The sequence below is a fragment of the Triticum dicoccoides genome, chromosome 2A (assembly GCF_002162155.2).
Source record: "Triticum dicoccoides isolate Atlit2015 ecotype Zavitan chromosome 2A, WEW_v2.0, whole genome shotgun sequence".
Lineage (NCBI taxonomy): Eukaryota > Viridiplantae > Streptophyta > Magnoliopsida > Poales > Poaceae > Triticum > Triticum dicoccoides.
The window spans coordinates 434,602,952-434,630,304 of record NC_041382.1 but is presented as its reverse complement, the minus strand read 5'-3'; the positions used below and the strand labels follow the sequence as shown (position 1 = coordinate 434,630,304).

Here is a 27,353-nt window from a genome sequence, read left to right as displayed (position 1 = left end):
AGGAGTTGGGAGGATTTTTCCCTCCCGCGCGAGTATAACCGCCAAATGAGGGTTCGGGTAGGTTTTGCTACCCAACCCTTACTTTTGAGGATTGGGAGAGAGTTTGAGGGTTGGACCTTTAAAAAAATTTGAGGGTTTGGGGGTTAAGGGGTTCTAGTCTACGGCTTTTTTTCGACGAAAACTGTAAAAAAACAGTTATTTTTAGGGGTTTGAGGGCTCTACTAGTAATGCTCTAAGGCCACTCCCAAGATGCCAGTGGATCGGGGTTGTCACCCTCCTCTTTTCCCGAATCTCCCCTCCGTCAGCTCATGTCACCTCCCTCTTCCACCCCAGCGTTCTTGCTTATCAATGGTGGACAAGGCCTTGCGCAGATCCACGAACCTGCTCTTGTGAGGGATTTCCTTCCCTCCCCTTGTTGCCATTTGGGCACCTGGGGTAGTAGGAGGGATTCCATACGCATAGGAAAATCTCTCCCTAGTAGAGGCTTATAGGCCTCATTGATTCAAAGAATTCCTAAAGGAATTTTGAAGCATTCCAATTTGTAGTTTTTTTTTCCTATGTAGCTTGTTTGATTCATAGGATTACAATCCATAGGAACTCTTTCATAGGATTCATTTGTACTAGTTTTCATAGGGAAATTTCCATCCACTCCAACCTCATGTGAAGCATCCAACATATTTCCTGCGCACTATCACTATCAAAAGACTACTAATCCTGTAGCATTGAAGATATCATGCCACTTATTCCTATGTTTTTCCTATTCCTACATTTTACAAATCCTGTGAATCAAAGAGCCCCTATTGCTCTGGATTTCCACTTCCCAACAACCTGAACCCCGCGTGGTTTTGCCTCTGCACTCGGTAAACCGTTGACAACAATAGATGTACAGGCTACACATGGTCACATCCAAGGACAAATGGATGGTTAGATTTTGTCACCAGTCCCAAAACAAGTCATTCACAAATATTCCCAAGTATAACCAGCAAGATTTGGATATGTTATTTGTGCATCTCAGATGTCATGCACGTATGGCGGTAGCAGTTACATTAGAAAATGGGCAGCAAATATGTTGTTCTAGTAAAACAAAACAAATAGAACAAACAGATGGCAGCACAAGCCGCTGAGAACATCTAGCAGAATGGGGTTTCTTCTAAAGAGTTATGTACACTCAAAATTAATTATACACCGAATCAAAACATGGAAGAATTTTCGATCAAACGGAGTTAAGGTCTTGGGAAACTTGGTTTTGCCACCTGCACCAATGATAACAGCTATTACACTTCCCTTTGTTTTGGGTGCATTAATATCAAGATGGGCAAAGAGTGTAATGTCTCTAGACTAACCTGGTAAGAAGGAACCTCGCCAGAGGGCTTACGGTAGGAGCAGCCAATGGTGGCGTACTAGCTTGTTTCTTGTTGCTTCCAGCTTCCGAGGGGGGCTCAGGTTTCTTTGTAAAAATCGATATTGCCGTCTCATTTAGACTTTGCAACGACGAATCCTTCGAGCTGCACATGAGGCACAGTAAGCTGAGGACACAGTATGAAAGTGAGCAAGCACACACGGTGAGAGTCAAGGTCGTACCTCCCTAGCCGCTGTAGAATTCTGCCAACCAATACCTCACAGGATCCAGGTATTTCTTGCTCTAGATCCATCAAAGAACTGAGGACTGCATGAACAACAGGTCCTTCATACTTGTCACCAGAAGCCTACAAGAGAAGTTCTAAAGTTGGAAGACACTTCTGGAGGGATGCAAAGATCAATATTGGAATATCACAGTGATGGCACAGCTAAACCGTTACTGGAATTTGATTATCTAGCATTCAATTTGGTTCCTATAAAGACCATCAGCATTTAGTTGAACCCACTCTGGTCTTCACGAGAGTTAAGAGGCACTAATGCAAAATCAATGTACTCCAATAACAGGGCACGAGGTTAACGCGTCTAATATAGTTTACCTCTTTCAGAGAAGGAATTATCAAGGATGAGAGTGCAGGTGAAGCTGCAGAAGCTCGGGGAGCTGATTGCCCATCGGATGGCTGCCGTGATTTGCGACCTTTTTGCGAGTCAACATTCTCACTAGGACAAGGAACATACTTTCTTTAAGGAATGATATAAACAGCACACGTGTAAGTCAAACAACACTTAAACTAAACTTGAAATACCTTCGAACCTCATGACTGTTTACCCCAGAAAATCTAGGTTCATGTGATTCCTTTTCATGTTTGTTGGTGGCTGGTCTTTCTCGAGCATTTCCCTTTCTGAACCCAGCTTGTAGAGCAGCCTTTGCCTGCGTATATTGCTCAAGTGCATTATAAATATGCATCTACCAAGCAAGCGAGCATTTGGCAACAAAACATTCATGTCCGCTACCTCCGCAAGGTTATTAGCACTATCCTCAAGTGAAGCATTTGATGTTTTTTCTAGAGTCCCCAGCCTTGACCTTGAAGATCGTGGTGTTTCTGCTTCTTCAGTTTGATTCCTAACAACTGTCCCACTGATAGACATATCTTCGTATGAGGAGAATCTGCTGGGAGGCTAATGAATATGATGAATCAGATGCTGCTGCTTATCTTAGTATCTTGCGTGCAGGGTAAGGTAGGATCGCAAATATTAAAAACCCAAGACTGATATCAATGTACCTTAGAACTGTGATTAGGACCTGCTGGGTAGACCTGAGATGCTCTTGGAGAGCGTAACACCACAGTTCCAGACCCACTTACAGATTGGTCATTCTGACAAGAAGCCATGGTTAAAATCAGAATTAACCATTAATCAGGAGTTTACAGATTGCACGTGTAGATGGAAATCTCACGTATTCTGTAGAACTTTCTAGCCTCCCATGATCAGTTTGAGCTTCTTTCTTAGACATGTTTGTTGAGGATGATTCTTCAGATCCAGTCCCAGATGTTCTCCATTGGTTTTCTCGATCAACTGTACGTTTTAGTGTACTTGGATTCTGAGGCATATCAAATCTACCATCCTTGGTGGAGGTTATTTGTGGTGGTCTCAAACCACCTCGAACAGTTCCCGTGCCCTCCGATCTATCAGGAAAATCCCAGCCAGCAGCTTTCCTAACTGTTCCTTGACTACCGTAGATCAAAAATAATCAAGCCCATGAAGACAAAACAAAGCTTATTAACTATTTTGACAAACATACCTGGAAGGAGAGGCTGCATGTCTTGTATTTCTATCAACCTTAATAGTACCTCCATAATCATCTTCTTCGATATGTGTTTGACCATTTTGCGTGGCATCGATGCTACCTTTTACTGTAAATTTTGGCCTCTCTCTGCCAATAACACCAACAGAAGCACACAAAGACAATGAGATATCGATACACTTGAATTATTAGTCAAACATTGTTTCACTAAAAAGTGTAAAGAAAAACATCACATACCTTATTCTCTCCAGAAGCTTTGGAGTTTTTCTGGCATTTTTTATGAAACGGTGCTTAAGAAGTTCCTTAGCACTAGGCCTCTGTGAGAAAGTAATACACATGAACAGCACTAAGCAAAAACGACAGAGACTATAAAATGCACTCTTTCCAGCTTAGACATGACACTACCTTAGTCTCAAATAAGATGACCCAGGGACTTACACAAAAAAAGAAAATTCTAAATTTCAGCATAGCAACTACTAAATTGTCAAATACTTCTAGATAGAATTATGTACTAGATTTATACTAAAGGTTACATCTGGCAGGACTGGAACCCTTCATGGCATCTCGTAATGTTAGTTGTAGCCTTCTAGCTAGTGGGACTCCCAAATTTGGCCAGTACAGAACTAGTGTCACGACGGACAACAAGAAATTATAAAAAGAAGAGTGACACTGCATATGTTCAAAAGAACAAAGCAAAGTGATAACAAACGGTAATTTTTTCTGAATCTGAAACTTCTATACTGAACAAGTGCAGAGGAAGTGCTTCCTGGTACATTATAAGAATTTTACCTCTGCTGGATTCTTCCTTAAACATAGTGACACAAACTCTTTCATTGGTTTAGAGAAATGCTCATCAAGCTGCATGTTAAAAAAATATAATACTTATTTTCTTGCAAAAAATGCAAAACAGATGCTTTGATAAACTGAAATGAAGTACTTGATAATAGTTGTTAAAAGTACTCCAGTGACCTGAGGAGGATTTTCACGAGGTATCATGAAAAGAACTCTCATGGGGTGAATATCTGCCAACGGGGGTTCACCTTTTGCCATTTCTATAGCAGTTATACCTAAAGACCAGATATCTGCCTGCATTGAGACAAAAGCTTATGTAACAAAGTTCATTATGAAGCAAAAGGTTCAACAAATTGGCAAGCACCTTTTCATTGTACCCATCAGAATTTTGAATAACCTCAGGTGCCATCCAAAAGGGAGTTCCGACGAATGTCTGGGCAAATCAAAGCCATTAGGCATTAGCAACATACTATGGCATATTCTTAGCTGATCTATCTGAAATAAAAAACGAATTATGCTTCTTGTACACAATTCCAACAAAGGGAAACAACAAGTTCACTGTTAAGCTAAAACACTACCACGGGCCCACAACAACTGATAAGGGGAATTCCATTTAGTGCATGCTCGGCTGGTGCAAACATACTTGTGGTTGTCACACCTGCACCACACACCACTGCAGTGTGACTAGTGGTTGGGCCCTTAGGTAGGGTTCTTGGTTGCGTGTGTGGCCTAGGCCAGCTGGCATGTGTGTGTGTGTGTGCGTGTTTCACAGATACTTAAGTGTTCTGTGTTGTAACGTGAGAATTATGCATTGAAGTGAGATCTGAATTCATCCCCGTTCTCTCTTCTCACCTTCTTCCTCTCCAAGTCTCTCACCCCAACTACCCTTTCTTCCTGCCTACTCCTGGTCACTCACGATCCAGAGATCAGGGCGTGACAAATCAGTATCCAGAGCCACCTGCGTTTTCCCCAAAAGAAATCTTCGTCGTCAGTTGCTTGTTCCTCTCTCCGGATCCATGACATCCACCGCTAAGGGTGTATATTTCGCTCCAGCGAGATCCACCCAAAGTCCCAAGCAGGGTTGGATCTGGTATGAGTGCGACGACGGCGAACACCAAGCCCTCCGCGCAGACCTGTCACATCCTGTTGGCCATGGAGGAGAGCACCAACTAATTCAAGGCCCTCATCAAAGGCTTGATCACTCACTTCGATGAGCAGAAAATCAACAGCGACAAGCAGCGCAAGTCAGCTTCAACGATCAGGTATCAGGTGTCAGCACGAGCTCCGCGCTTCACCAAGCAAATTGATCTTACCCAAGCAGATGTGGATGAGATGCGCAAGACGCTGGAGGCGTCGGCATCCCCACATGGCTCGGTTCCGGTACTCATGCTGCCACCACTGCCTTTGCCGCGCACCCCACAAGCTCATAACCAGCACCGCGGGCTGACCCGTTCGCCCGGCTTGGAGGCAAGCGGCCCCCTCTGATTCCGCAAACACCAGGAGTGCCGAATCATGCCATCGCATCGACTCGGACGGCGGCGCACTCGCAGATCCCGGAAGCGCCACCCCTAATCGTGTCGGACGCGACGACTACCACACCAAGCCTCACAAGCATGAGTTCCCTCAATTCAACGGCAGCGCACCACTGCCATATCACAGAACTGGGTCACAACGGCGACGCTATACATCAAAGGGCAAGCAGCCCACTAGCTTCATGCATTTCATCAAACACACATAGGCATGACATTGGAGGCATTTTGTGCTGCGCGGTAAGACACGGGGGGAGGGGGGGCAAGTGTTCTTCGGAATGACTGGGCGTAAAGGGCACGCAGATCACCGAGGAGTTTGGCTCAGGCGAGTTCAAACTCGAGATGCACAAACTTCTCCAGTTGCGTCAGATCGGCAGCGTCATCGAGTACAAGGCACCATTCGAGGCCCACATGTACCACTTGCTCGCGCTAGACTCATCGCTCAGTCCCAAATTCTTCGTCACCGCGCTGCGATGTGCCTTCCGCCACCGTCGAGCATCATGCAGGCGTCAGTCCTAGCACACATAAATGAGGAGCTGGGGGCACAACGACCGCGCGCTCGACCTCTACCTGCCGGCCTGTTAAGCTTCATGCACTAGCCAACGCAACCAAAAGTCTAAACTGATGGAAAGGGCTAGACAACACACATACACTTCAAACCCCCTCTCACGTGTGACGTGGAAAGTCAATGGTATGGCTCAAAAGGCCTATACGTGCACAAAGGGGCCAGCAGCAATTTTTGGATAAATTGCGAAAGCCAATACTTGAACTCAAGACCTTGGGCTCTGATACCATGTTAAGCTTCATGCACTAGCAAATGCAACCAAAAGTCCGAACTGATGGAAAGTGCTAGGCAATCCACATACACTTCAACAGTCCTCCACCACCACCACCAGTTCCCCTTCATCACGCGGCGGCACCTCACCTGCAGAGTGACGACTATAGCAGCAAGCAGCAGCTCCTCGAGTTTCGGCACGTGAACGGATTGTGTTTTCAAGTGAGGGGACTGCTACTGCAGGGAGCACCAGTGCAATCACCAAGCACAGTTGCTCACCATCCAGGTGGGCGAGCATGGAGAGCTCCTCTCCGACAAGGCAATTCATGCTCTCGCCCTTCTCCACGATCATGTCGTCGACGCGACCGCACCAGTGTTGCTTGTTGTCAGCGCATGCTTTGGACGGTTCTGATTCACCTGCGGGCACTTGTGGGCAACCAAGTCATGTTGATGTTGCTCGATTTGGGCAGTACGCACAACTTCGTCAACACGGCCTTCGTCGAGCACGTCGGTGCCGTCACCAAGGCGCTGCCACCAGTGGAGGTGCACGCTGCTAGCGGCAACCACCTCACCTGCTCCCGCATTGTGATGGATAAGTCTGTGTACTAGGGTCCTTGTGGGGCTGCAGCACATGGTCCTTGTGGCAGTTAGGAGGATAAAGTCCTGGACCATCAAGGACTGGCTGTTAGGATAGAGTTCTGTTCTTGACCATCAAGGACTGTCAGTTAGCATCTTAGACTAGCATCTTAGACTGGCATCTTGGCAGCATCTTAGCATATGCCTTGGCTGGCTAGCAGCCTATAAATATGTATCCCCAACCCCTCGGGTTGGTATGGCATTGTGTGAGAAATAAACCAACGAAAATTGTCCCAACTCTCCTAGTGTCATCCACAACTATCAATGCTCAGGCTGAAAGGTCTAACAAGTGGTATCAGAGCCTCGTTAACCTGCACCCTGAGCATTTCCTGTGAGCAGCCCAAGTCGGTAGCAGCAGCTGCTCCGTCTGCCTCTGGTTACCTTCCTCCCTCCGGACTGTCGAGCAGCAGCTCGTCTTCATCAGCCTCCTCTTCACGCAACAGCCCCCCTGCAGCGAGCCATGTCTGCAGGTCGCTCTCAGCACACGGCTACCTCGAGCATGCGGCGCCAGCAAGAGGCCGAGCGCGCCGTGGCAGAGGAGCGTGAGCGAGCGGCTGTAGCAGCGGCTGCTGCGGCGGCAAGAGTGTCGAGGCTGGCTGCAGCGGAGCTGGCAGCAGCCAGAGCGGAGGTAGAAGCAGCCAGGGCGGAGGTAGAAGCAGCAGCAGCAGAAGCAGCCCGTGAGGCTACGGCGGATGCCAAGGCACTCCGCGGCAGCCCCGGCAGCTCCAGCAGCTCCGCGCCTGCGGACGACGGCGCCGACGCAGATCGCACCAAAGTGGCGCAGGAGCGGACGGCGCAGTGGGCAGCTGAGCACGCCCGCGCTCCAGGTGGAGGCGCGCACCGCGACGGCGGCTGCAACGACCAGGACCGCGGCCTCTACGAGGTCCGGACTGTGGTCAGGGATGTTGGTTCCAGTGTTGGGTGGCCTACCCTCACTAAAACCAACTACGTCGAGTGGGCCGGGATCATGAAGGTCAGGCTCCAGGTGCGGCGCATGTGGGAGGCAGTCCAGGACAGCAACGTCGACCACCTAGAGGATCGACGGGCGCTGGACGCCCTCATCGCCGCAGTCCCGCCCGAGATGCAGTTCTCGCTTTCCAACAAGCGGACTGCCAAGGAGGCTTGGGACGCCATCGCCGCAGCACGCATCGGCAGCGACCGTGCTCGCAAGTCCACCCTGCAGGCACTTCGTAAGGAGTGGGAGAACCTGGGCTTCAAGCCAGGTGAGGACGTTGATGACTTTGCTCTCCGTCTCAACACTCTGCTGCAGAAGATGGTGAAGTTTGGCGATGCCACCTACACCGAGGAGAGAGCTGTCGAGAAGCTTTTTCGGTGCATTCCCGAGAAGTACAAGCAGATGGCTCGCTCGATCGAGTCGTTGCTGGACCTCTCCACGATGACGATCGAGGAGGCGATAGGTCGACTCAAGGTCGTCGACACCGACGAGCCACAGCCCCCCTCGGGGCCCCTCACCACCGGCGGGAAGCTGCTCCTAACTCGGGAGCAGTGGGATCCCAGCCTTGGTGACAAGAAGAAGGGGGAGCCTTCCTCCTCGACGGGCGGCCGCAAGCGTGGCAAGCAGCGTAAGGCGCGAAGAGGCCCCCCGGGCAGGGCACAAGGACGTGCCGAAGGTGACGCCCGCGGAGGCGCCAAGGACGTCGCCGCTGGCAAGCCCAGGCCGGCACAAGACAACAGTTGCCACAACTGTGGCCGGTTTGGCCATTGGGCCAATGAGTGTCGGCAACCACGACAAGGCCAGGCTCACGTCGCACAGGCGAAGGAGGAGGAGACGGCTCTGTTCATGGCGCATGCAAGCATTGAGCTACCCTCGGCGACTCCAGTCGCAAAAGCTTTCATCCACCTCGATGAGCCAAAAGCACATGCTCTTCTCGGCGATGGCTCCGGGAAGGACAAGGCTACGGGGTGGTGCCTCGACACCGGCGCCACCCACCACATGACCGGTCGAAGGGAATTCTTCGCCGAGCTCGACTTCGATGCGCGAGGCTCCGTCAAGTTCGGGGATGCCTCCGCCGTGGAGATAAAGGGCGTCGGCTCCGTCATCTTCACCACCAAGATGGGAGAGCACCGGCTGCTCACCAGTGTCTACTACATCCCCGCGCTAAGGAATTCCATCATCAGCTTGGGACAGCTGGATGAGAACGGCTCACGCGTGCTGATTGAGCATGGGGTCCTACGCATCTGGGATCGCCAGCGTCGCCTTCTCGCCAAGGTGCCCAGAGGTGAAAATCGACTCTACGTCCTTGATGTGCAGGTGGCACAACCGGTCTGTCTCGCTGTCCGTCGAGACGACGAGGCGTGGCAGTGGCATGAGCGCTTTGGGCACCTTCACTTTGAGGCCCTGAAGCGTCTAAGTGCCAAGGAGATGGTGCGAGGCCTGCCATGCCTCGACCATGTGGAGCAGTTCTGCGACATCTGCGTACTGACAAAGCAGAGACGACTCCCCTTTCCCCAACAGGCGAGTTTTCGGGCTAAGGAGAAGCTGGAGCTCGTGCACGGAGACCTGTGCGGCCCGGTGACGCCAGCCACACCAGGAGGTCGACGCTACTTCCTGCTGCTCGTCGACGATCTCTCCCGCTACATGTGGGTGATGATCCTCGGCAGTAAGGGAGAAGCGGCGGACGCCATCAGGCGCGCACAGGTTGGTGTGGAGGCGGAGAGCGGCCGCAAATTGCGCGTGTTGCGCACTGACAACGGCGGCGAGTTCACGGCGGCTGAATTCGCGTCGTACTGCGCCGATGAGGGCATCCAGCGCCACTACTCCGCGTCGTACAGCCCGCAGCAAAACAGCGTCGTCGAGCGGCGCAACCAGACGGTTGTGGGGATGGCTCGGGCTCTCCTCAAGCAGAGAGGGATGCCGGCTGTCTTCTGGGGAGAGGCGGTGCTAACGGCCGTCTACATCCTCAACCGCTCTCCTACTAAGGCACTCGACGGCAGAACTCCGTACGAGGCCTGGCATGGGCGGAAGCCGGCGGTCTCTCATTTGCGGGTCTTTGGCTGCCTTGCGTTCGCCAAGGAGCTCGGCCACATCGGCAAGCTCGACGACAGGAGCACTCCGGGAGTCTTCATCGGCTACGCGGAGGGCTCAAAGGCCTACCGCATCCTCGACCCAAAGACACAACGTGTGCGCACAGCGCGAGACGTCGTGTTCAACGAAGGGCGAGGGTGGCAATGGGACAAGGCGGTGGACGACGGCTCGACGCCGACGTATGACGACTTCATTGTCGAGTACGCTCACTTCAAGGAAGCTGGGGGAGCAAGCAGCTCCTCTTCACCGGGCACGTCTACCCCGGCCCCCAAAACTACATCGACTCCGGCGCCTGCTACACCGACGACACCACAACCGGCGACGCCGCATACTCCAGCCCCGGCGGTCGCCACTCCGGGCTCGTCTTCATCAGCACCAGCTCACGCAGAGCACAACCCGATGAAGTTCGCTTCCCCGCTCACTCACGACGAGGAGCGGGTCGACGCATGGTATGGAGGCGAACCGCTGCGGTACCGTACGATGGATAATGTGCTCGGCGACCAGCCGGTGCCAGGACTGGTGCCACGTGACCTGGAGGCGCAGCTACAGCTCGTGTGTGAAGACGGCGAACGACGGTCCTTTGCAGAGGCCGAGAGAGACGCGGCATGGCGCGCCGCGATGAAGTTGGAGATGGATGCGGTCGAGCAAAACCGCACCTGGGAGCTTGCTGATCTCCCTCGAGGTCACCGCGCAATCACCCTTAAGTGGGTGTTCAAGCTGAAGAGGGATGGAGCCGGCGCCATCATCAAGCACAAGGCTCGTTTGGTGGCCCGAGGCTTCTTGCAGCAGGAAGGAGTCGACTTCGACGACGCTTTCGCTCCCGTGGCACGGATGGAGTCCGTGCGACTTCTCCTTGCGCTGGCTGCCCAGGAGGGCTGGCGTGTCCACCACATGGACGTTAAGTCGGCATTCCTCAATGGCGACTTGAAGGAGGAAGTCTACGTGCATCAGCCAACCGGGTTTACGATTCCCGGCCAGGAGGGAAAGGTGCTCCGCCTGCGCAAGGCTCTCTATGGCCTGCGGCAGGCACCCAGGGCGTGGAACGCCAAGCTGGACTCCACGCTGAAGAAGATGGGTTTCGAGCAGAGCCCGCATGAGGCTGCCGTCTACCGACGGGGGAGTGGAGGAAATGCCCTGCTGGTGGGCGTCTACGTTGACGACCTGGTGATCACCGGCACCAAAGATGCAGAGGTGGCGGCGTTCAAGGAAGACATGAAGGCCACGTTCCAGATGAGTGACCTGGGGCTCCTCTCCTTCTATCTAGGGATTGAGGTGCACCAGGACCACTCCGGGATCGCGCTTCGACAGTCCGCCTACGCCAAGCGCATCGTTGAGCTAGCTGGGCTCACCGACTGCCATCCAGCTCTCACTCCGATGGAGGAGAGGCTGAAACTAAGTCGCGACAGCACGACGGAGGAAGTGGATGCTACGCAGTACCGACGCCTTGTGGGGAGCCTTCGCTACCTCACTCACACACGGCCGGATTTGGCATTCTCCGTCGGCTATGTCAGTCGGTTCATGGAGCGACCAACGTCGGAACACCAGCAGGCAGTGAAGAGGATCGTCCGCTACATAGCAGGGACCCTCGACCACGGCCTCCATTACCCTAGGTGCCCTGGGGCGGCACACTTCGTCGGGTACAGCGACAGCGACCACGCCGGCGACATCGACACCAGCAAGAGCACGAGCGGGATCCTCCTCTTCCTCGGCAAGTGTCTCGTGAGCTGGCAATCAGTCAAGCAGCAGGTGGTGGCCCTGTCCAGCTGTGAGGCTGAGTACATAGCGGCCTCCACCGCCTGTACTCAGGCGCTCTGGCTTGCTCGACTGCTTGGTGATCTTCTCGTTCAAGACACCAGAACGGTGCAGCTCCTGGTGGACAGCAAGTCCGCCCTGGCCCTGGCAAAGAACCCCGTGTTCCACGAACGGAGCAAGCACATCCGACTGAGGTATCACTTCATCCGCAGCTGTGTGGAAGAAGGGAGCATCGAGGCGAGCTACATCAACACCAAGGATCAGCTCGCAGACCTGCTCACCAAGCCCCTTGGGAGGGTCAAGTTCCTCGAACTTTGCTCCAGGATTGGGATGATTCAACTCTCCCACAAGACGACGTACAAGACTTAGGGGGAGAATGATGGATAAGTCTGTGTACTAGGGTCCTTGTGGGGCTGCAGCACATGGTCCTTGTGGCAGTTAGGAGGATAAAGTCCTGGACCATCAAGGACTGGCTGTTAGGATAGAGTTCTGTTCTTGACCATCAAGGACTGTCAGTTAGCATCTTAGACTAGCATCTTAGACTAGCATCTTAGACTGGCATCTTGGCAGCATCTTAGCATATGCCTTGGCTGGCTAGCAGCCTATAAATATGTATCCCCAACCCCTCGGGTTGGTATGGCATTGTGTGAGAAATAAACCAACGAAAATTGTCCCAACTCTCCTAGTGTCATCCACAACTATCAATGCTCAGGCTGAAAGGTCTAACACATTGTTCCCGAGCTCAAATGGTGGATGCAAGGGCACACATTCACGACGCCAATGCGCGAGTTGGACACCGGCGCGTACGACGACATTCTTGGCATGGTCTGGTTGGCCTAGTTTACTCCAATGAACTGTCACTTGCAAGACAAGTTTGTCTCCTTCGTCTACAAACGGCGAGTCCGTAACCCTCCAAGGTGTTCGTCCATCGACCGCAAGCACATTGTCCGCACTGGAGCCGGGTTAGCCCGGTTTACTCCAATGAACAGTCACTGGCAAGACAAGTTCGTCTCCATCTACACAAACTGCGAGTCCGTGACCCTCCAAGGTGTTCGTCCATCGACCGCAAGCACATTGTCCACACTGGAGCCCGAGGAGTTCCGCAAACTGCTCGTGGGCAATGATGTATGGGCGCTGGCTATGGTGGATGCGACAGACGGCGCAACACATTGACATCACCGCGCCAATCCACGTCCTCATCAACGAATTCGAAGACGCGTTTGCAAAGCCACAGGGAGACTGCCTCCGCAACCGCAATACGACCATGCGGTCACTTTCATGGATGGGGCGACCGGCGAGCACCCACCCTTACCGATACTAGCCCTTGCAAAAGGACGAGATCAAACGGCACGTTCGCGAGATGCTACGTTCAGGCATAATCACCCACAGTATGAGCCCCTATGCAAACCATGTGCGGCTGGTCAAGAAGGACACTACATGGAGGTTTTGCTTCGACTACCGCCGGCTCAACGACGACACGACCAAAAACAAATTTCTATGGCCGATCTTTGATGAGTTGTTGGATGAGCTGGTCGGCACTACATGCTTCTCCAAGCACGATCTCCATGCGGGATATAATCAAATTCGCATGAATGAAGCTAATGAGAAGACCGCTTTCAAGACTCACCACTGACATGTCGTGTTTTGGTCATGCCATTCGGATTGACAAATGCTCCGACAACCTTCCAATGCCTGATGAACTCCATCTTCGCAGACTACATTCATAAGTTCGTAATCGTCTTCCTTGATGACATTTTAGTTTACAGTGCCACTTCCAGGTGCATGAACTGCACTTGCACACGGTGCTCGACCTGTTGCACACGCACAAGCTTTACGCCAAGATGTCCAAGTGCTCATTCATGGGGGATCGCATTGACTACCTCAGTCATGCCATTTCTCGGGAAGGCGTCACCACATACAGCGACAAGACCAAGGCCATGGCGCGCTGACCAACACCAACGAATGCCACGGAGCTCTGTGGATTCCTTGGACTTACTGGATACTACCATAAGTTTGTGCCAAGCTATGGGATCATCGCCAAGCCGCTGACACAATAACTGACCAAGAAAGGCTTCGCATGGACGGATCCAGTGCAGCTCGCCTTCAACATGCTCAAGGCGATGGTGACCACGAAGGTTCTCGCTCTGCGACATAGATATTGGCGCCGTCCTCGTCCAAGATGGTCACGTCGTCGCCTACTTCAACAAGGCCCTCTGACACTCGTAACCAAAAGCTTCCAGCCTACGAGAAAGAGTTCCTCGCCGTCATGATGACCATCGACAAGTGGCGGCCCTACCTCCAGCATTGCCCCTTCAAGACCGTCATCGAGCACAAAAGTCTGTGTAAGCTGGGGGAACAGCATCTGAAGACAGAAGTTCGGTGAAAGGCGATGTCCAAGTTGGTTGGACTTCAATTTCGCTTCCAGTATAAGTGCGGTATCGACAACGACGTGGCAGGCGCCCTTCCCAGTGTCGGCAATCGGCTCAATGTTGACACGTTGTCCATGTGCCAACCAGCATGGGTTCAGCAGGTGGCCAATTCATATGAAACCAGCAAAGACGCGCGGGGCCTTTTCCAGCAATTGGCTCTACAAAGCCCAAACGCCAAGGGTTTGAGCTCCACCGCGGGCTCATTCGCCGCAAGGGGCGCTCCTCTAGATCGGCACCAACACTGCACTCCACACCAAACTGACCGGTCTAATGCACGACAGTGCGGTGGTCGGCCACTCTGGCGTAGCGGACGCGTACCACCATACCAAGAAACTCTTCGAGTGGAATGGTTTCAAGGCCGCCGTCGACAACTATGTGCGATAGTGCACATTCTGTCAACAAGTGAAACACGAGCTCAAGAAACCGGCCGGGAAACTAGCGCCTCTTCCTGTGCCTATCGCGCCATGGCAAATCTGGCGATGGACTTCGTTGAAGGATTGAAAGTCAGAGGGCTATGATGCCATCATGGTGGTGGTCGAACGCTTCACCAAATTCACGCAGTTTATCCCTCTATTCCACCCCTTCATCGCCACTCAAGTCACGCGGGCATTCTTGGACAACATCGTCAAGCTCCACGGCGTCCTGGCATCATTGTCTCTGACGGCGACAAGGTGTTCACTAATGTTCTCTTGCGCGAGCTCGCTGTCCACGACACACCTTGGCAATGGTGCAGGTGGCTGTTGTCCACGGAATTCTGGTATAGCTCTTTGGGGTCACTCCGTTGTTCACCATTCAAGACCCTCTATGGAGTGGAAGCAAACCTAGGGAGCATGCACCTCTAACCCGAGTCACCACCAACCATGCCAGAAGTCGAGGAGTGGGAGTGGGACTTGGCAGCGCACATTACACCGGCTCCGTGCCCAACTGGAGCGAGCCCAGAAGCGCTTCAAGAAGTATGCTCATCGCAACCCGACCAAGCGTGCCTTGCAGGTGGGTGAACAAGTTCTCCCAAAGCTCCAGCCTCAGGTTTAGAAATCAATGGCGAGCCGGCCATGCGCTAAGCTGGCGTACAAATTCTTTGGCCCTTTCACCATCATCGACAAGATTGGCAACCTTGCTTATAAGCTCGAGCTCCCACCGGACAGTTGCGTCCACACGGTGTTTCACATGTCACAGCTCAAGCCCTTCACACCAAACTACACGTCGGTGTTTGGAGAGCTGCCCCGATGAAGCAGCACAAAGGTTGTGGAGGAGCAACTCCACCTTGCCGCTACAATGTGTACAACACAAGTGTTGAAGGAACAGATTCAACATGCTGCGCTAGATATCGCTCTAGAGGCAAATGTAGGCGGATAGGGCAGCAAGAGTTCAATCCAGAACTCCTAGGGCACAAGATCTACTCCAAGATCTTAGATAAGAACAAGTTCTATTATAGGTAGGGGTACATAGTCTCGGTACAAAGTAGAGGTGAGGACCTCTATTTATAGGGCTTTGGGAAGCCTTCACGTACTTCTACTTATAGCTGGAATACTCTAGAAACATTATTTAAGGTTCACCATTCTACTCATAGCTACTCACAACTAGAAGACTCTAGAAAACAGTAGGTAGGATAAAGAAAAGAAAAGAAATACTAGACCACAACAGAAGTATCTAGAAGTAGCCAAACAGATTTGACATGTGATTATATTTTCATGTTCCTCATCAATCTCCCCTGGTTGTTTGGAACTCGCCCTCGAGTTATCTTCATAGAGCGCTTCTTCTGGATGGTAGAGAGTCAAGTCCGCAACATTGAAAGTCTTGGAGATACCCATATCGCTTGGAAGATCTATCACATAAGCATTATCATTTATCTTCCTCACGATAGAGAAGGGTCCATACCTTCGCTACCTAAGTTTCCCTTTAACACCTAAAGGCAGCCTCTCTTTTCGGAGGTAGACCATCACCTTATCACCCACTTGGAATGATTTTGGCCTCCTTTTGCAATCAGCAAGTTGTTTATATTTCTGATTTTGTGCTTCCAAAGAACCGCGAATCTCTTCAAATAACTCGGTGTAATTATCAGCAAAGGTCAATGCTGATTTTGAGTTTCCCCTTGATGGTAGCTTCACCAGGTCCACCACATATGTTGGAACTTTAGTGTAGACAATGGAAAAAGGGCTCCTTCCTGTGGATCTATGCTTGGAGTTATTGTAGAAGAACTCTGCAAGAGATAAAGCCAAATCCCATTGCCCCTTTCTTTCTCCACAAATGCAATGGATCAGATTACCCAAAAACTTGTTCACCACTTCCGTTTGTCCATCTGTTTGTGGATGAGAAGTGCTAGAAAATTTCAATTCAGTGTTGAATTGCTTCCACAAAGTGAGCCAAAATGCAGCAAGAAACTTGCTATCACGATCTGAGACGGTGGACCTTGAAACTCCATGAAGTCTGACCACTTCTCGAAAGAATAGGTTTGTCACATGATGATCATCCGTTGTCTTGCGGCATGGAATGAAATGAGCCATCTTAGAGAATCTGTCCACGACCACAAACACAGCATCACTCCCTCGTCTTGTTCTTGGCAAGCCCAAGACGAAGTCCATAGAGATGTCCTCCCATGGAGCGACAGGAACAGGCAAAGGCATGTATAACCCTGTGTTCTGGACTTGGCCTTTGTAGGTTTGACATATAGGGCATCACTGAACAAACTTTCCAGCATCTCTCTTTAGTTGTGGCCAAAAGTAGCGAGCTTCCAGGCTAGCGACAGTCTTGTCCCGTCCAACATGGCCACTAAGATCATGAATGGAGCTCTCTAACCAGCTTGTCACGTAGAGAACTTCTTGGAATGCACAAACAATTTTTTGAAGAGATATCCATCTTGCATCAAATAGTCATCACCTAATGGTTGGCCCCTTGCGTGCTTTACCCAAACATGGCCAAAGTCTTCGTCACCCTCATACAACTCCTTTATTTGATCCATGCACGAAAGTTCAGCTTCAAAAGAAGTCAAGAGGCATGCACGATGACTCAAAGCATCGGCCGCCCTGTTAGTTATTCCAGATTTATGCACGATGAGATAGTTAAACCTCTCCAGATATGCTGCCCATCTTGCTAGCATGCGGTCAACATGCTTTTGATTTCTAAAATGCTTCAAGGATTGATGGTCGCTATAAACAATGAACTCTTTAGGCAGCAAATAGACTTCCCAAGTTTTCAACGCTCTGAAAACAGCATATAATTCTTGTTGATAGGTACTCCATTTCTGTCTAGCTTCACTTAACTTCTCACTAAAGAAAGCAATGGGCTTCCTTTCTTGAGATAGGACAGCTCCAATGCCTACTCCACTTGCATCACACTCCAACTCAAAAGTCTTGTTGAAATCAGGTAGCACCAAGACAGGAGCTTGTGAAAGTTTTTGTTTAATCTCATTGAAACTAGCTTCAGCTGCTTCTGTCCATTGGAACTTTCCTTTCTTCAAACACTCGGTAATAGGTGCCATGATAGTGCTGAAATTCTTCACAAATCGCCTATAGAAAGTTGCAAGGCCATGAAAGCTTCTTACCTCAGAAATGGTCTTAGGAGTTGGCCATTCTCGGATGGCTTCAACCTTAGAATCATCAACACGAATGTCGTCACATGTTATGACGAATCCTACGAAAAGAAGTTGTGTTTGCAGGAAAACACATTTCTTCAAGTTGACGTAGAGCTCATTTTCCCTTAGTACATCTAGCACCTTTCAAAAGTGATCAAAGTGTTCATCCTCATCCTTGCTAAGATGTCATCGAAATAGACCACAACAAAGTGGGATAAGAAGGGCCGAAGGACTTGATTCATTAAGTGCATAAAGGTACTCGGTGCATTTCAGAGTCCAAATGGCATGACTAGCCATTCAAACAACCCTTCCTTTGTCTTGAAGGTGGTTTTCCATTCATCCCCGGGTCTTATACGGATTTGATGATATCCACTTCTTAAATCTAGCTTTGTGAACACTCTTGCTCCACTAAGCTGATCCAACATATCATCCAGACGGGGAATAGGGAATCTATACCTTACGGTGATCGTGTTAACGGCTCTACTGTCCGTACACATGCGCCAAGATCCATCTTTCTTTGGCGCGAGTAGGGCTGGTACAGCACATGGGCTAATACTTTCTCGAATGTGCCCCTTTTGCAACAATTCCTCCACCTTCTCCTTCAATATATCATGCTCCTTTGGGCTCATTCGATAGTGTGAAAGATTAGGAAGACTTGCTCCCGGAATTAAGTCAATTCTATGTTGAATTCCTCTCATCGGTGGCAAGCCATGTGGCTCCCCAAGTATGTTCTGAAATTCTGCCAATAAACCACATACTTTTGCTGGAATTTCAACAGTCAGATGCTCTTCTCCCTTTACAACAATTGCAGCACACAAATCTGCCTCCTTCAAGTCTTCCATAAACTCATGAGAGGTATGGGAGATAGTTAACATAGTTTTCCCCTCCTCCTTAGAGGTATTACCTTCGGTTTTGTTTGGTAAGATAATGATCTTTCTCTTGTTCCAAATGAAAAGAGTAAGAATTTTCCTTGCCCTTGTGTGTAGTATCCACATCAAATTGCCAAGGCCTCCCAAGAAGAACATGGTTGGCATCCATGTCAACCACATCACACAACACATTTGGGCGATAATGCTTACCCAAAGGAAGTGGCAGGTTGCATTGTTTGGTGATCCTCATATTCACTCCTTTCTTGATCCATCCAATAGTGTAGGGATTTGGATGATCATGGGTTTCAAGCTTTAAATGGTCCACCAACTTCTGGGAGATAAGATTCTCGCAGCCGCAACTATCACTAGTTTGCATACCTTGCCATTCACCGTGCATTTGCTCTCAAATATTTTCTTCCGTTGTGTGTCATCGAGTTGTGGTGTGGAACATAGGAGACGCTGGATCACACATACCACCTCTTCACCTTCTTCTTGACAAACCTCTTGTCCGTCTACATCTTCAGATTCGTATTGTTCCTCATTGCTTTCACCATCATGGATAGTCGTGTTAACAAATTTCCTTAGTGGGCAACTGCTGGATATGTGTCCCTCTTTACCACATTTATAGCACTTTGGGCCTTCATTTGCCTTACCCTTGCCTCTAGTTTGTTTCGGGATGGGCTGTTTTGTCTTTGGTGGAGTGGTCTTTTCTTCCACTCTATTAGGTTGGCTCCTAGATGAGCCTTCGGTATGAGGATATGGAGGATATGGAGCCTTAGTTGTCTTTTTCATCCTCACAAACCTCTCGGCCTTTAAGGCTAGAGCTTGTGCTTGATCAACGGACCAGATTTGTTGCATCATCAATCGATCTTGAATAGCATCATTGAGACCATTGATGTACCTTGCAACTTGTTGCTCTTCAGTTTCAGCAAGGTTGCACCTCACTTGTAGCCTTAGAAACTCCTCCGTGTAATCTGAAACAGTCCTATTTCCTTGAGCACAATTTTGAAATTGGATAAATAGGATCTGGTCATAATCAGCGGGCAAAAATCTCCCTTTCAAGAGGCCTTTCATTTGTCGCCAAGTTCTAACACGAGGTTCTCCTCTCAGCCTGCGCTCCTCTTGAACGCGATGCCACCATGCACCGGCTCCTCCTTTCAGCTTGTATACGACCAAAGGAACTCTAGGATCTTCCGAAACCTCCATGACCTCAAAAAAAGTCTCCACTTCATATAACCAATCCAGGCACCCTTCAATGTCAACATTTCCGTTAAAACTTGGGATCTCAGCTTTCACCTTGTATGTATCTCTTGCATATGTAGGGTTGGGCGCTCTCCGATATGCATAGAGTTTTGGTTCTTCAAGGGCATCATCATATTCTTCACCTTCAGAAGCTTCAACATAAATTGGCCTTCTTGAAGCACGTTGAACATGTTGTTGTGGCGGTCTTGCTCCAAGATTACCTCTCCTTCCTTGATGAACATCTTCCTCTTCTTTAGATGAATCTCCTTCATTGGTAGCAGGGGGAACACCCTTTCTTATCATCTCAACCAGCTGGTCAAATCTCCTATTAAGATCTTCACGCAGCTCTTTGATTTGTTGTTCAGCAGCATCCATCCTCTTCTCCAATTGCTCCATTGCTTGCTGCAACTTGCTCTCGAAGAGGGCAGCAAGAACGACTATGGGTCAACGAGGCTCTGATACCACCTGAAGCAGCACAAAGGTTGTGGAGGAGCAACTCCACCTTGCCGCTACAATGTGTACAGCGCAAGTGTTGAAGGAACAGATTCAACGTGCTGCGCTAGATATCGCTCTAGAGGCGAATGTAGGCGGATAGGGCAGCAAGAGTTCAGTCCAGAACTCCTAGGGCACAAGATCTACTCCAAGATCTTAGATAAGAACAACAAGTTCTATTATAGGTAGGGTACATAGTCTCGGTACAAAGTAGAGGTGAGGACCTCTATTTATAGGGCTTTGGGAAGCCTTCACGTACTTCTACTTATAGTTGGAATACTCTAGAAACATTATTTAAGGTTCACCATTCTACTCATAGCTACTCACAACTAGAAGACTCTAGAAAACAGTAGGTAGGATAAAGAAAAGAAAAGAAATACTAGACCGCAACAGAAGTATCTAGAAGTAGCCAAACAGATTTGACATATGATTATATTTTCATGTTCCTCATCTATTGTTCCTCATCACCCAAGCTGTCGACCAGACGATCGTCGATGCGGTCCCAACTGCCATTCTCGACAGGTGCATGGTGCAACGCTGCTCAAGATCCAGTGGGCTAGTCCACCAGACACAGTGACCTAGGAGGACTATGAGGTTCTTCACCGCGCTACCCTACGGTAACAATTTGGTCCGAGGAGCACACTGAAGAAGGGGTCAATTTGAAGGAGGGGAGAATGTCACACTTGCATCGCACACCACTGCAGTGTGACTAGTGGTTGTGCCCTTAGGCGGGGTTGTTGCATGCATGGTCTAGGCCAGCTGGCATGTGTCTGTGTGCGTTTTGCAGATATTTAAGCGTTCTATGTTGTAACGTGTTCTATGTTGTAACGTGAGAATTATGCACTGAAGTGATCTGAATTCTCATCCCTGTTCTCTCGTCACCTTCCTCTCCAAGTCTCTCACCCCAACTACCCTCTCTTCCTGCCTACTCCTGGTCGCTCGCGATCCAGAGATCGGGGCATGACAGGTTGCACATATGGAAAGCATAACTAGTGCTCTTTCCATGAACGATCCACACCTTCCCATTCCTTTTCTTTTTTTGACAACTCGTGCTCCCCTTTCTTCCCTACATTCTGCCTCTCTTATCAGCAAAACCCATGACAACAAGATGCACAATAATAACCAATGTTGCTTTCTCCATGCTGCCCAGATCGGTTGGTGCTAAATCCAATCATCCGCTTTGGCCCTAACCAAATGTTACAACTTACAAGAGTATGTGCCAACATTCTTCCACTTGAATTCCAAAGTACTCCCTCCGTTTCTAATTATAAGATGGTTTAGATATTGCAATATGGACTACATACGGATTAAAATTAGTGAATATACACACTAAAACGCATCTAGATGCATACGAATCTGAGAAAATAGAGAATATCTAAAACATCTTATATTTAGGAACGGAGGGAGTAACAAGCAATTATGATTGCAAATGAAAATGAAGAGCAACACAACAAGCAATATAATGGAGTACAGCATACCCTCAGCAAAAAGCAAGGTTTCTTACCCCAATGAAGTTTGTTTTGGGGTTTGGAAACCATCTACTTAGGCAATTTGCTCCATAACAAACTAGTTTATGAATATGAATACTGATTCAATCAAGTCATACAAAATTCAAACATTTTTTAAAGGGAAAATGACACATATATAACATTTCTTTACCAAGTTCCACTGAAAATTAGCCATTGTTAGTTAGTTCCTCGTGAACAGCCAGCTAGCCTATTTGTATCCAATTTTAGAACCCTGAATAAATTGCCTTCCGCAACTAAAAACAGCCCACATGCACTCAGTGAAGGACAAGCTACTATGATGTCAACAGAAGTCTATTCAGTACAATGGGGAGAAGCTATATTTTGCACTAAAAGACATAACATCAAAAAAAGAAAAGAGGTGGCAAATTATATGGAGAGAATTCCTTATGTAACATCGTCCTACATTTTCTTTCCCTATTTGACACTGAGAAAATATTTCTTCCTTATCTAACACAAACTTTAAATTTTGATCCCAATATAACACTTCCTTCCATTTTTTGTGCAAACGGTGTTAAATGGCACGGGAAATGACAATTATGCCCTCAAACATCTTTTCGCTCCTTTTCTTTATTCAGGTGTCTTATTTGAGGGTGGGCTTCAAAATAAGCCAAAAGGTTAGACTACGAACAAGTACATCAAGCAAGTACGTACGTCGTACGTGCTCGTTCTGCTTCTAGGGAGAAATCAATCGAGTTGCTTGTGTGTTTGTGAGCTAGCTTGTTTCTAGGGAAAATCAATCGAGCTACTTGTGTGTTTGTGAGCTAGCTTTGCACGTAGGTGCGCTGCATTTGGGTGAATCGATCTAGCATCCTAAACCGACACTCCACCACAGCATATGCTCGTGTGGCGTGCCGGCAAGGAAGGTCTACATCGGTTGGTGCTCCGGAGCGACGCGGCCACCCGTCTCCTGTGCCGCTCAGTGTTCCCGAGTACGAGGGATTTGTCGGCCGGGTGAAAGCAAATGCCAGTTAACTTGATCTGACTTAGGTGCTTCTAGTGCCAGGGATAAACTTGTCATTTCACATGTCATTTAACACCATTAGGTTAAAAAATGGACGGAAGTGTTATATTGGGAACAAAATCTAAAGATGGTGTTAGATAGGGAGAAAATATTTTGACAGTGTCAAATAGGGCAACCAAATTTAGAAGTGTTAAATAAGGAATTCTTTCATTTATATGCAGCATTCACTCAAGCTGGAATGGATTAAAGCTTCTGAATAATTCAGAGCATAGGATATAAAACACAGCAAAATTTGTCAGCGATAGGAACTGCCAGTTTACACGTGTAAAATAACAATTATTTAGGTGAGTGCAGCTACAGTAAATACCAAACGACACTAAATCTAAGGCCTCCTTTGGTTCACGGGATAGAAATGTTATAGGAATAGAAAAATCATAGGAAGTGAGATGACATGTATCTCAATTCCTATAGAGAAAGAGATGTCATTTGATGCATAGGATAGGAATTTTTCCATTGAGTCTCAGCTAATGTTTTTTTTCCTCCAAAATGTGAAGGGTTCATTCCTATCCTACATAGGAATAGGAAATCCATTCCTACAAACCAAAGGGATTCAAAGGAAATTTTCCTATGTAAATCCTATCCTATAGAAATCCTATAAGATTCCTACAAACCAAAGGAGGCCTAATTCTTTTTCAAAGCTTCCCTTATTAGTATAACCATTATATATACAGCCCAGTCAATTAAAGCTACAGCTGAGAAGAGTAAGTAGGTTCCTGATGCACATGGTTAGAAGTTTAGACGTTACCTTCCTCCTAGACATTGTTTTAGTCAGCTGTGCAGAGACACCGAAGTCTGCAACCTAAGGAACATAAATACACGTATTAACTTTAGGAATACATATTATATGTTATGCAGTAATAACCGTACAAAAAACAGAATCATCTGCATGCTCTACAGAAGTGATACCTTCACATCTCCGCTTTCAGTCAGGAGGATATTTGCCGCTGTAAAACATGACATGGTGTTGTCTGTTATGATTTGAATTATACTTGGAAGTAAATAACGAGGTATATAAAAAAATATGCAATGCACTGAAGAACACATCCCCATATTAATAAGTCCTTAATGCTTGCACAATAGCTTGTCCTTATTTAATCTAAAACTGACTGCTGCATATTAATTTGCGTCATCCTTTAGCTAACATGCATCACCGGAGCATTGAATCCTTACGAACAACCAACCAAAACCTTCATTTGCTCTCACATTAGCAAAACAAGGGAACGAAAAGGCTTGCATACAAACTTATCGCAAAGGAATCTTTGTGCCACACATACATATACATGGCTATCTTATTTTTTAGTTGGAATATACATGGCTATCTATAATCCTTAATTCCATTCCTGCCTTTCCCTTTCCTTTTCATGCATGTGTAACACTAGCATTTATGTGCAAGATTACATGAGAGAGACAATACAGTTGTAGAAACGGTTTCTCCATTGCAGAAAGGCATCTATTTGAAAGGTCATGTCCGTGCGTGTAACCTTTGATACGGTAAAAAAATATGATTGGTTGCTTGCCCATTAGACAAAGGAGAACACGGTAATGCAGGCCAGGTTCAATGTGCTTCAAGGGTAACCGAGTAAGGATCGCAAGAGAATGCTGGGGTGATCAGATATTTGATTCCATGGGGTTCTTTGTTGTGTTTAACAGAGTTGTGCTAAGTCTGACTACAGTGGTCATAACAGCCGCAGCAGCCAAGGCAGGAAAGAATACCAACTAGAAAGAGAGACCTAACACACTAAGCGGCAAGGGGATCAATCTGGACAGACAAATTACCCACAAAACATCTGAAGCAAACACAGCTTAATGGTAGGATCACTTCCATTTTGCATCCTCAGAAGATTGATGCTGCTTGGGAGTTCTAGGGGTTATCCGATTGGTATTTTCTCAAAACAGTATTGAATGTTTGCAAGGCAAATGCAGATAATAAGAAAGAAAGGAGTCAAGAGGAGTAATAAAGACCTTTAATGTCACGGTGAATCTTTCCTTCAGAATGCAGATATTCAACTGCATGTAACAAGTCCCTTAGAATGCATGCAATAGATATTTCATCCAGAGGAGGGCCAGCTTGAAGCTACATGTGGAAATAGAAGTCGCAGGAACATCACAATTTGAACCAAGTAGTTTGCGCTGACTATGAACTGGAATATTCATCAAATACACTTGATCTACTATCTACATGGTGTCAAGTATTGTGTTGTGTCCATCAAGATATAGAATATACAGGACATACTAGGTCAGCAACAGAACCACCAGCCATGTACTCCATTACTATCCACAGTTTGGTTTGATGAAGATAAGAGCCATAATAGTCAGTTATATATGGACACCGACATTGTGACAAAACAGATATCTCCTGCAACATGAAACAAATCCTTTTAGAAAAGCTTTTTCTGTCTTAATTGCATAGTAAGTTGATACGCCATGATAACCTAATACTCAGCATAGTGCATAAGGTGGAAGTAAAACCTTTTGGATATCTTCGATATCATCCTCGCTGCATAGAATAGGTTAAAAGTACATTAGAAGTTAGATAAAATCCTTGAATTCAGTTACCAATATGAAATAAGGTTATCTTCGGTTTACATTTTCCTACAGTACATAAACAAACATGTTTTCATGATAAAAAAAGTTGTTTTACAAAAAAATGATGTGATGACATGATATAGTTCTACGCTAGGTTTAGAACACTAATCAGAGGAAATGTAATGCAACCAGGCTGAACTCACTGCAACAAGGATGCAATTTTTTATGTTTCCTATTTAAATGCATTGTGTAGAATAAAGGTTGTGAAATATATTAGTATTAGTACACTACATCTTTTTCACATCCCAAAGTAAATGAAACCATGGTTTAAATAGCAGCAAATAATGCAATTAACAACAGGTGCACTTACATTTTATAGTGTAAACCTATTAAATATAATATGCTGCTTTAGATACAGAGAGTCAAAGTGAAATTTACGCTAGAGACTCACGCTTCTTCCAGATCAATAACTTTTATTGCAACCTCCTTGCTGAGTTCCTTGTCAAACCTATGAATGAACACAGGTAAATATTCGATAAGCATTAAATGTATCATCCCAACAAAACAGAAGAAAAGGATAAGAAATACAAGTCATGGACTACATATGGCCCAGAAAATATCCAATAGCTTACAAAGTGGATCCAGAAATTAGTGCATATATATATCTCATCCTCTATGTAAATACCATGCTGACCTCTATGTGTATAATTTGTGGAGGGCATGACACAGGTACACAACAAAATAACCATTAAACATGCTGGCCTCTATGTGTATAATTTGTGGAAGGCATGACACAGGTACACAACAAAATAACCATTAAACATACTGGCACTAGACAGCATAACAAATTCTATTGAAAAGCGAATAACAACTTATCATTCAAGTTATTTCATCCTCTGTTGAGATAACATGCTGGCATCTATGTACTAATCATTTCAGGACAATACATGTAAATTTGACATCTACTGAAAATAAACATAACGTGTTTGAAAACAACACTTGTGAACCATTGGTTCGTATTTGGTTGAGCAATCACAAATTAACTAGCTTAATGATCAGGAGCATAGTGAAAATAAGAATAGCATCGCATAACATTTGGTTTATTTTGTTGCTTGCACTACAGTAGTCGAATAGAGGACAAATCCAGCTTTATATAATTTAGCAGGAACTGGCAATGATACTCATAATAGGGACAAATTCTCACACAGAGTGAAGCCCTGCTATCTAAAACCAAATTAGCACAAATTTGTGGCCTATCTCTAATAGCCTGATAGGCACTAAATTGACCGAATTAGCACTGCTTGTTCCCGTAAATCCCTTACCCTGCATTAAAATAGAACCCTATCGACGTAGATCCTGATCAAATCACCAATGCCACCTTACTAACAGGAATAAATCAGTGAAAAACGCCACGAGCAGCACTAGATTGGCTACTTAAGTGCCTCAATCATGCCGCCTAATGTCCCAATTCGCCATGAGACGTACCCTGTTGACACTCTAATCCCCAATGCTGCTCGATCAAAAGCGAAACGAAAGGCTACACTAGCCGCCACCGAGGAACATCAGCTAAAATCCGCGTACAAGGGAGGAAGAAGAGAATTAAATAAACTTTGTTCGCGACGATGGAGGGGGGAGGGCAGGTCAACAAACGAACCCTCTGTAGACGTCGCCGAAGGAGCCACGGCCGATGAGGTCGCGGTTGCTGAAACGCGCCTCTGTGGCGGCCGCCATCGACGCCGAGTCCGACATCGTCCCTGAGATCTCGCTTCCGCCGCGGCTAGGGTTTTGGAGGGAAGAGGAGACGACCGGATTCGTCCTCCTTTTCCTCCTTCGGGGCTAGGGTCAGGATTCGTGGGCGTGCTCGCGTCGCGCTACTCCCTCGTCGGCGGCTGGCTGCTTCTGGTTTGGCCCATTTTTACATGTCGCGAGATTTGGTGCAGGTGTTTGGTTTGTTCATCTGGGCGAGCTGGAGTGGCCAAGGTGG

General features: G+C 47.7%; 1 protein-coding gene across 1 annotated transcript; it reads right to left on the bottom strand.

Annotated features, from left to right (window-relative positions):
- Positions 1-940: 940 nt before the first annotated feature.
- Positions 941-27,322, bottom strand: LOC119354812 (serine/threonine-protein kinase svkA-like). The gene is made up of 20 exons (XM_037621555.1): positions 27,024-27,322; positions 25,821-25,877; positions 25,313-25,340; positions 25,077-25,199; positions 24,806-24,917; positions 23,750-23,787; positions 23,589-23,642; positions 4,317-4,385; positions 4,130-4,246; positions 3,950-4,018; positions 3,398-3,477; positions 3,158-3,289; positions 2,813-3,086; positions 2,640-2,732; positions 2,371-2,535; positions 2,163-2,287; positions 1,956-2,076; positions 1,582-1,706; positions 1,344-1,505; positions 941-1,253 (listed from the first exon to the last, which is right to left on the bottom strand). Exons 1-20 carry the CDS (start codon positions 27,116-27,118, stop codon positions 1,214-1,216), a joined length of 2,079 nt encoding a protein of 692 aa, XP_037477452.1. The 5' UTR covers positions 27,119-27,322; the 3' UTR covers positions 941-1,213.
- Between the last annotated feature and the right edge of the window lie 31 nt (positions 27,323-27,353).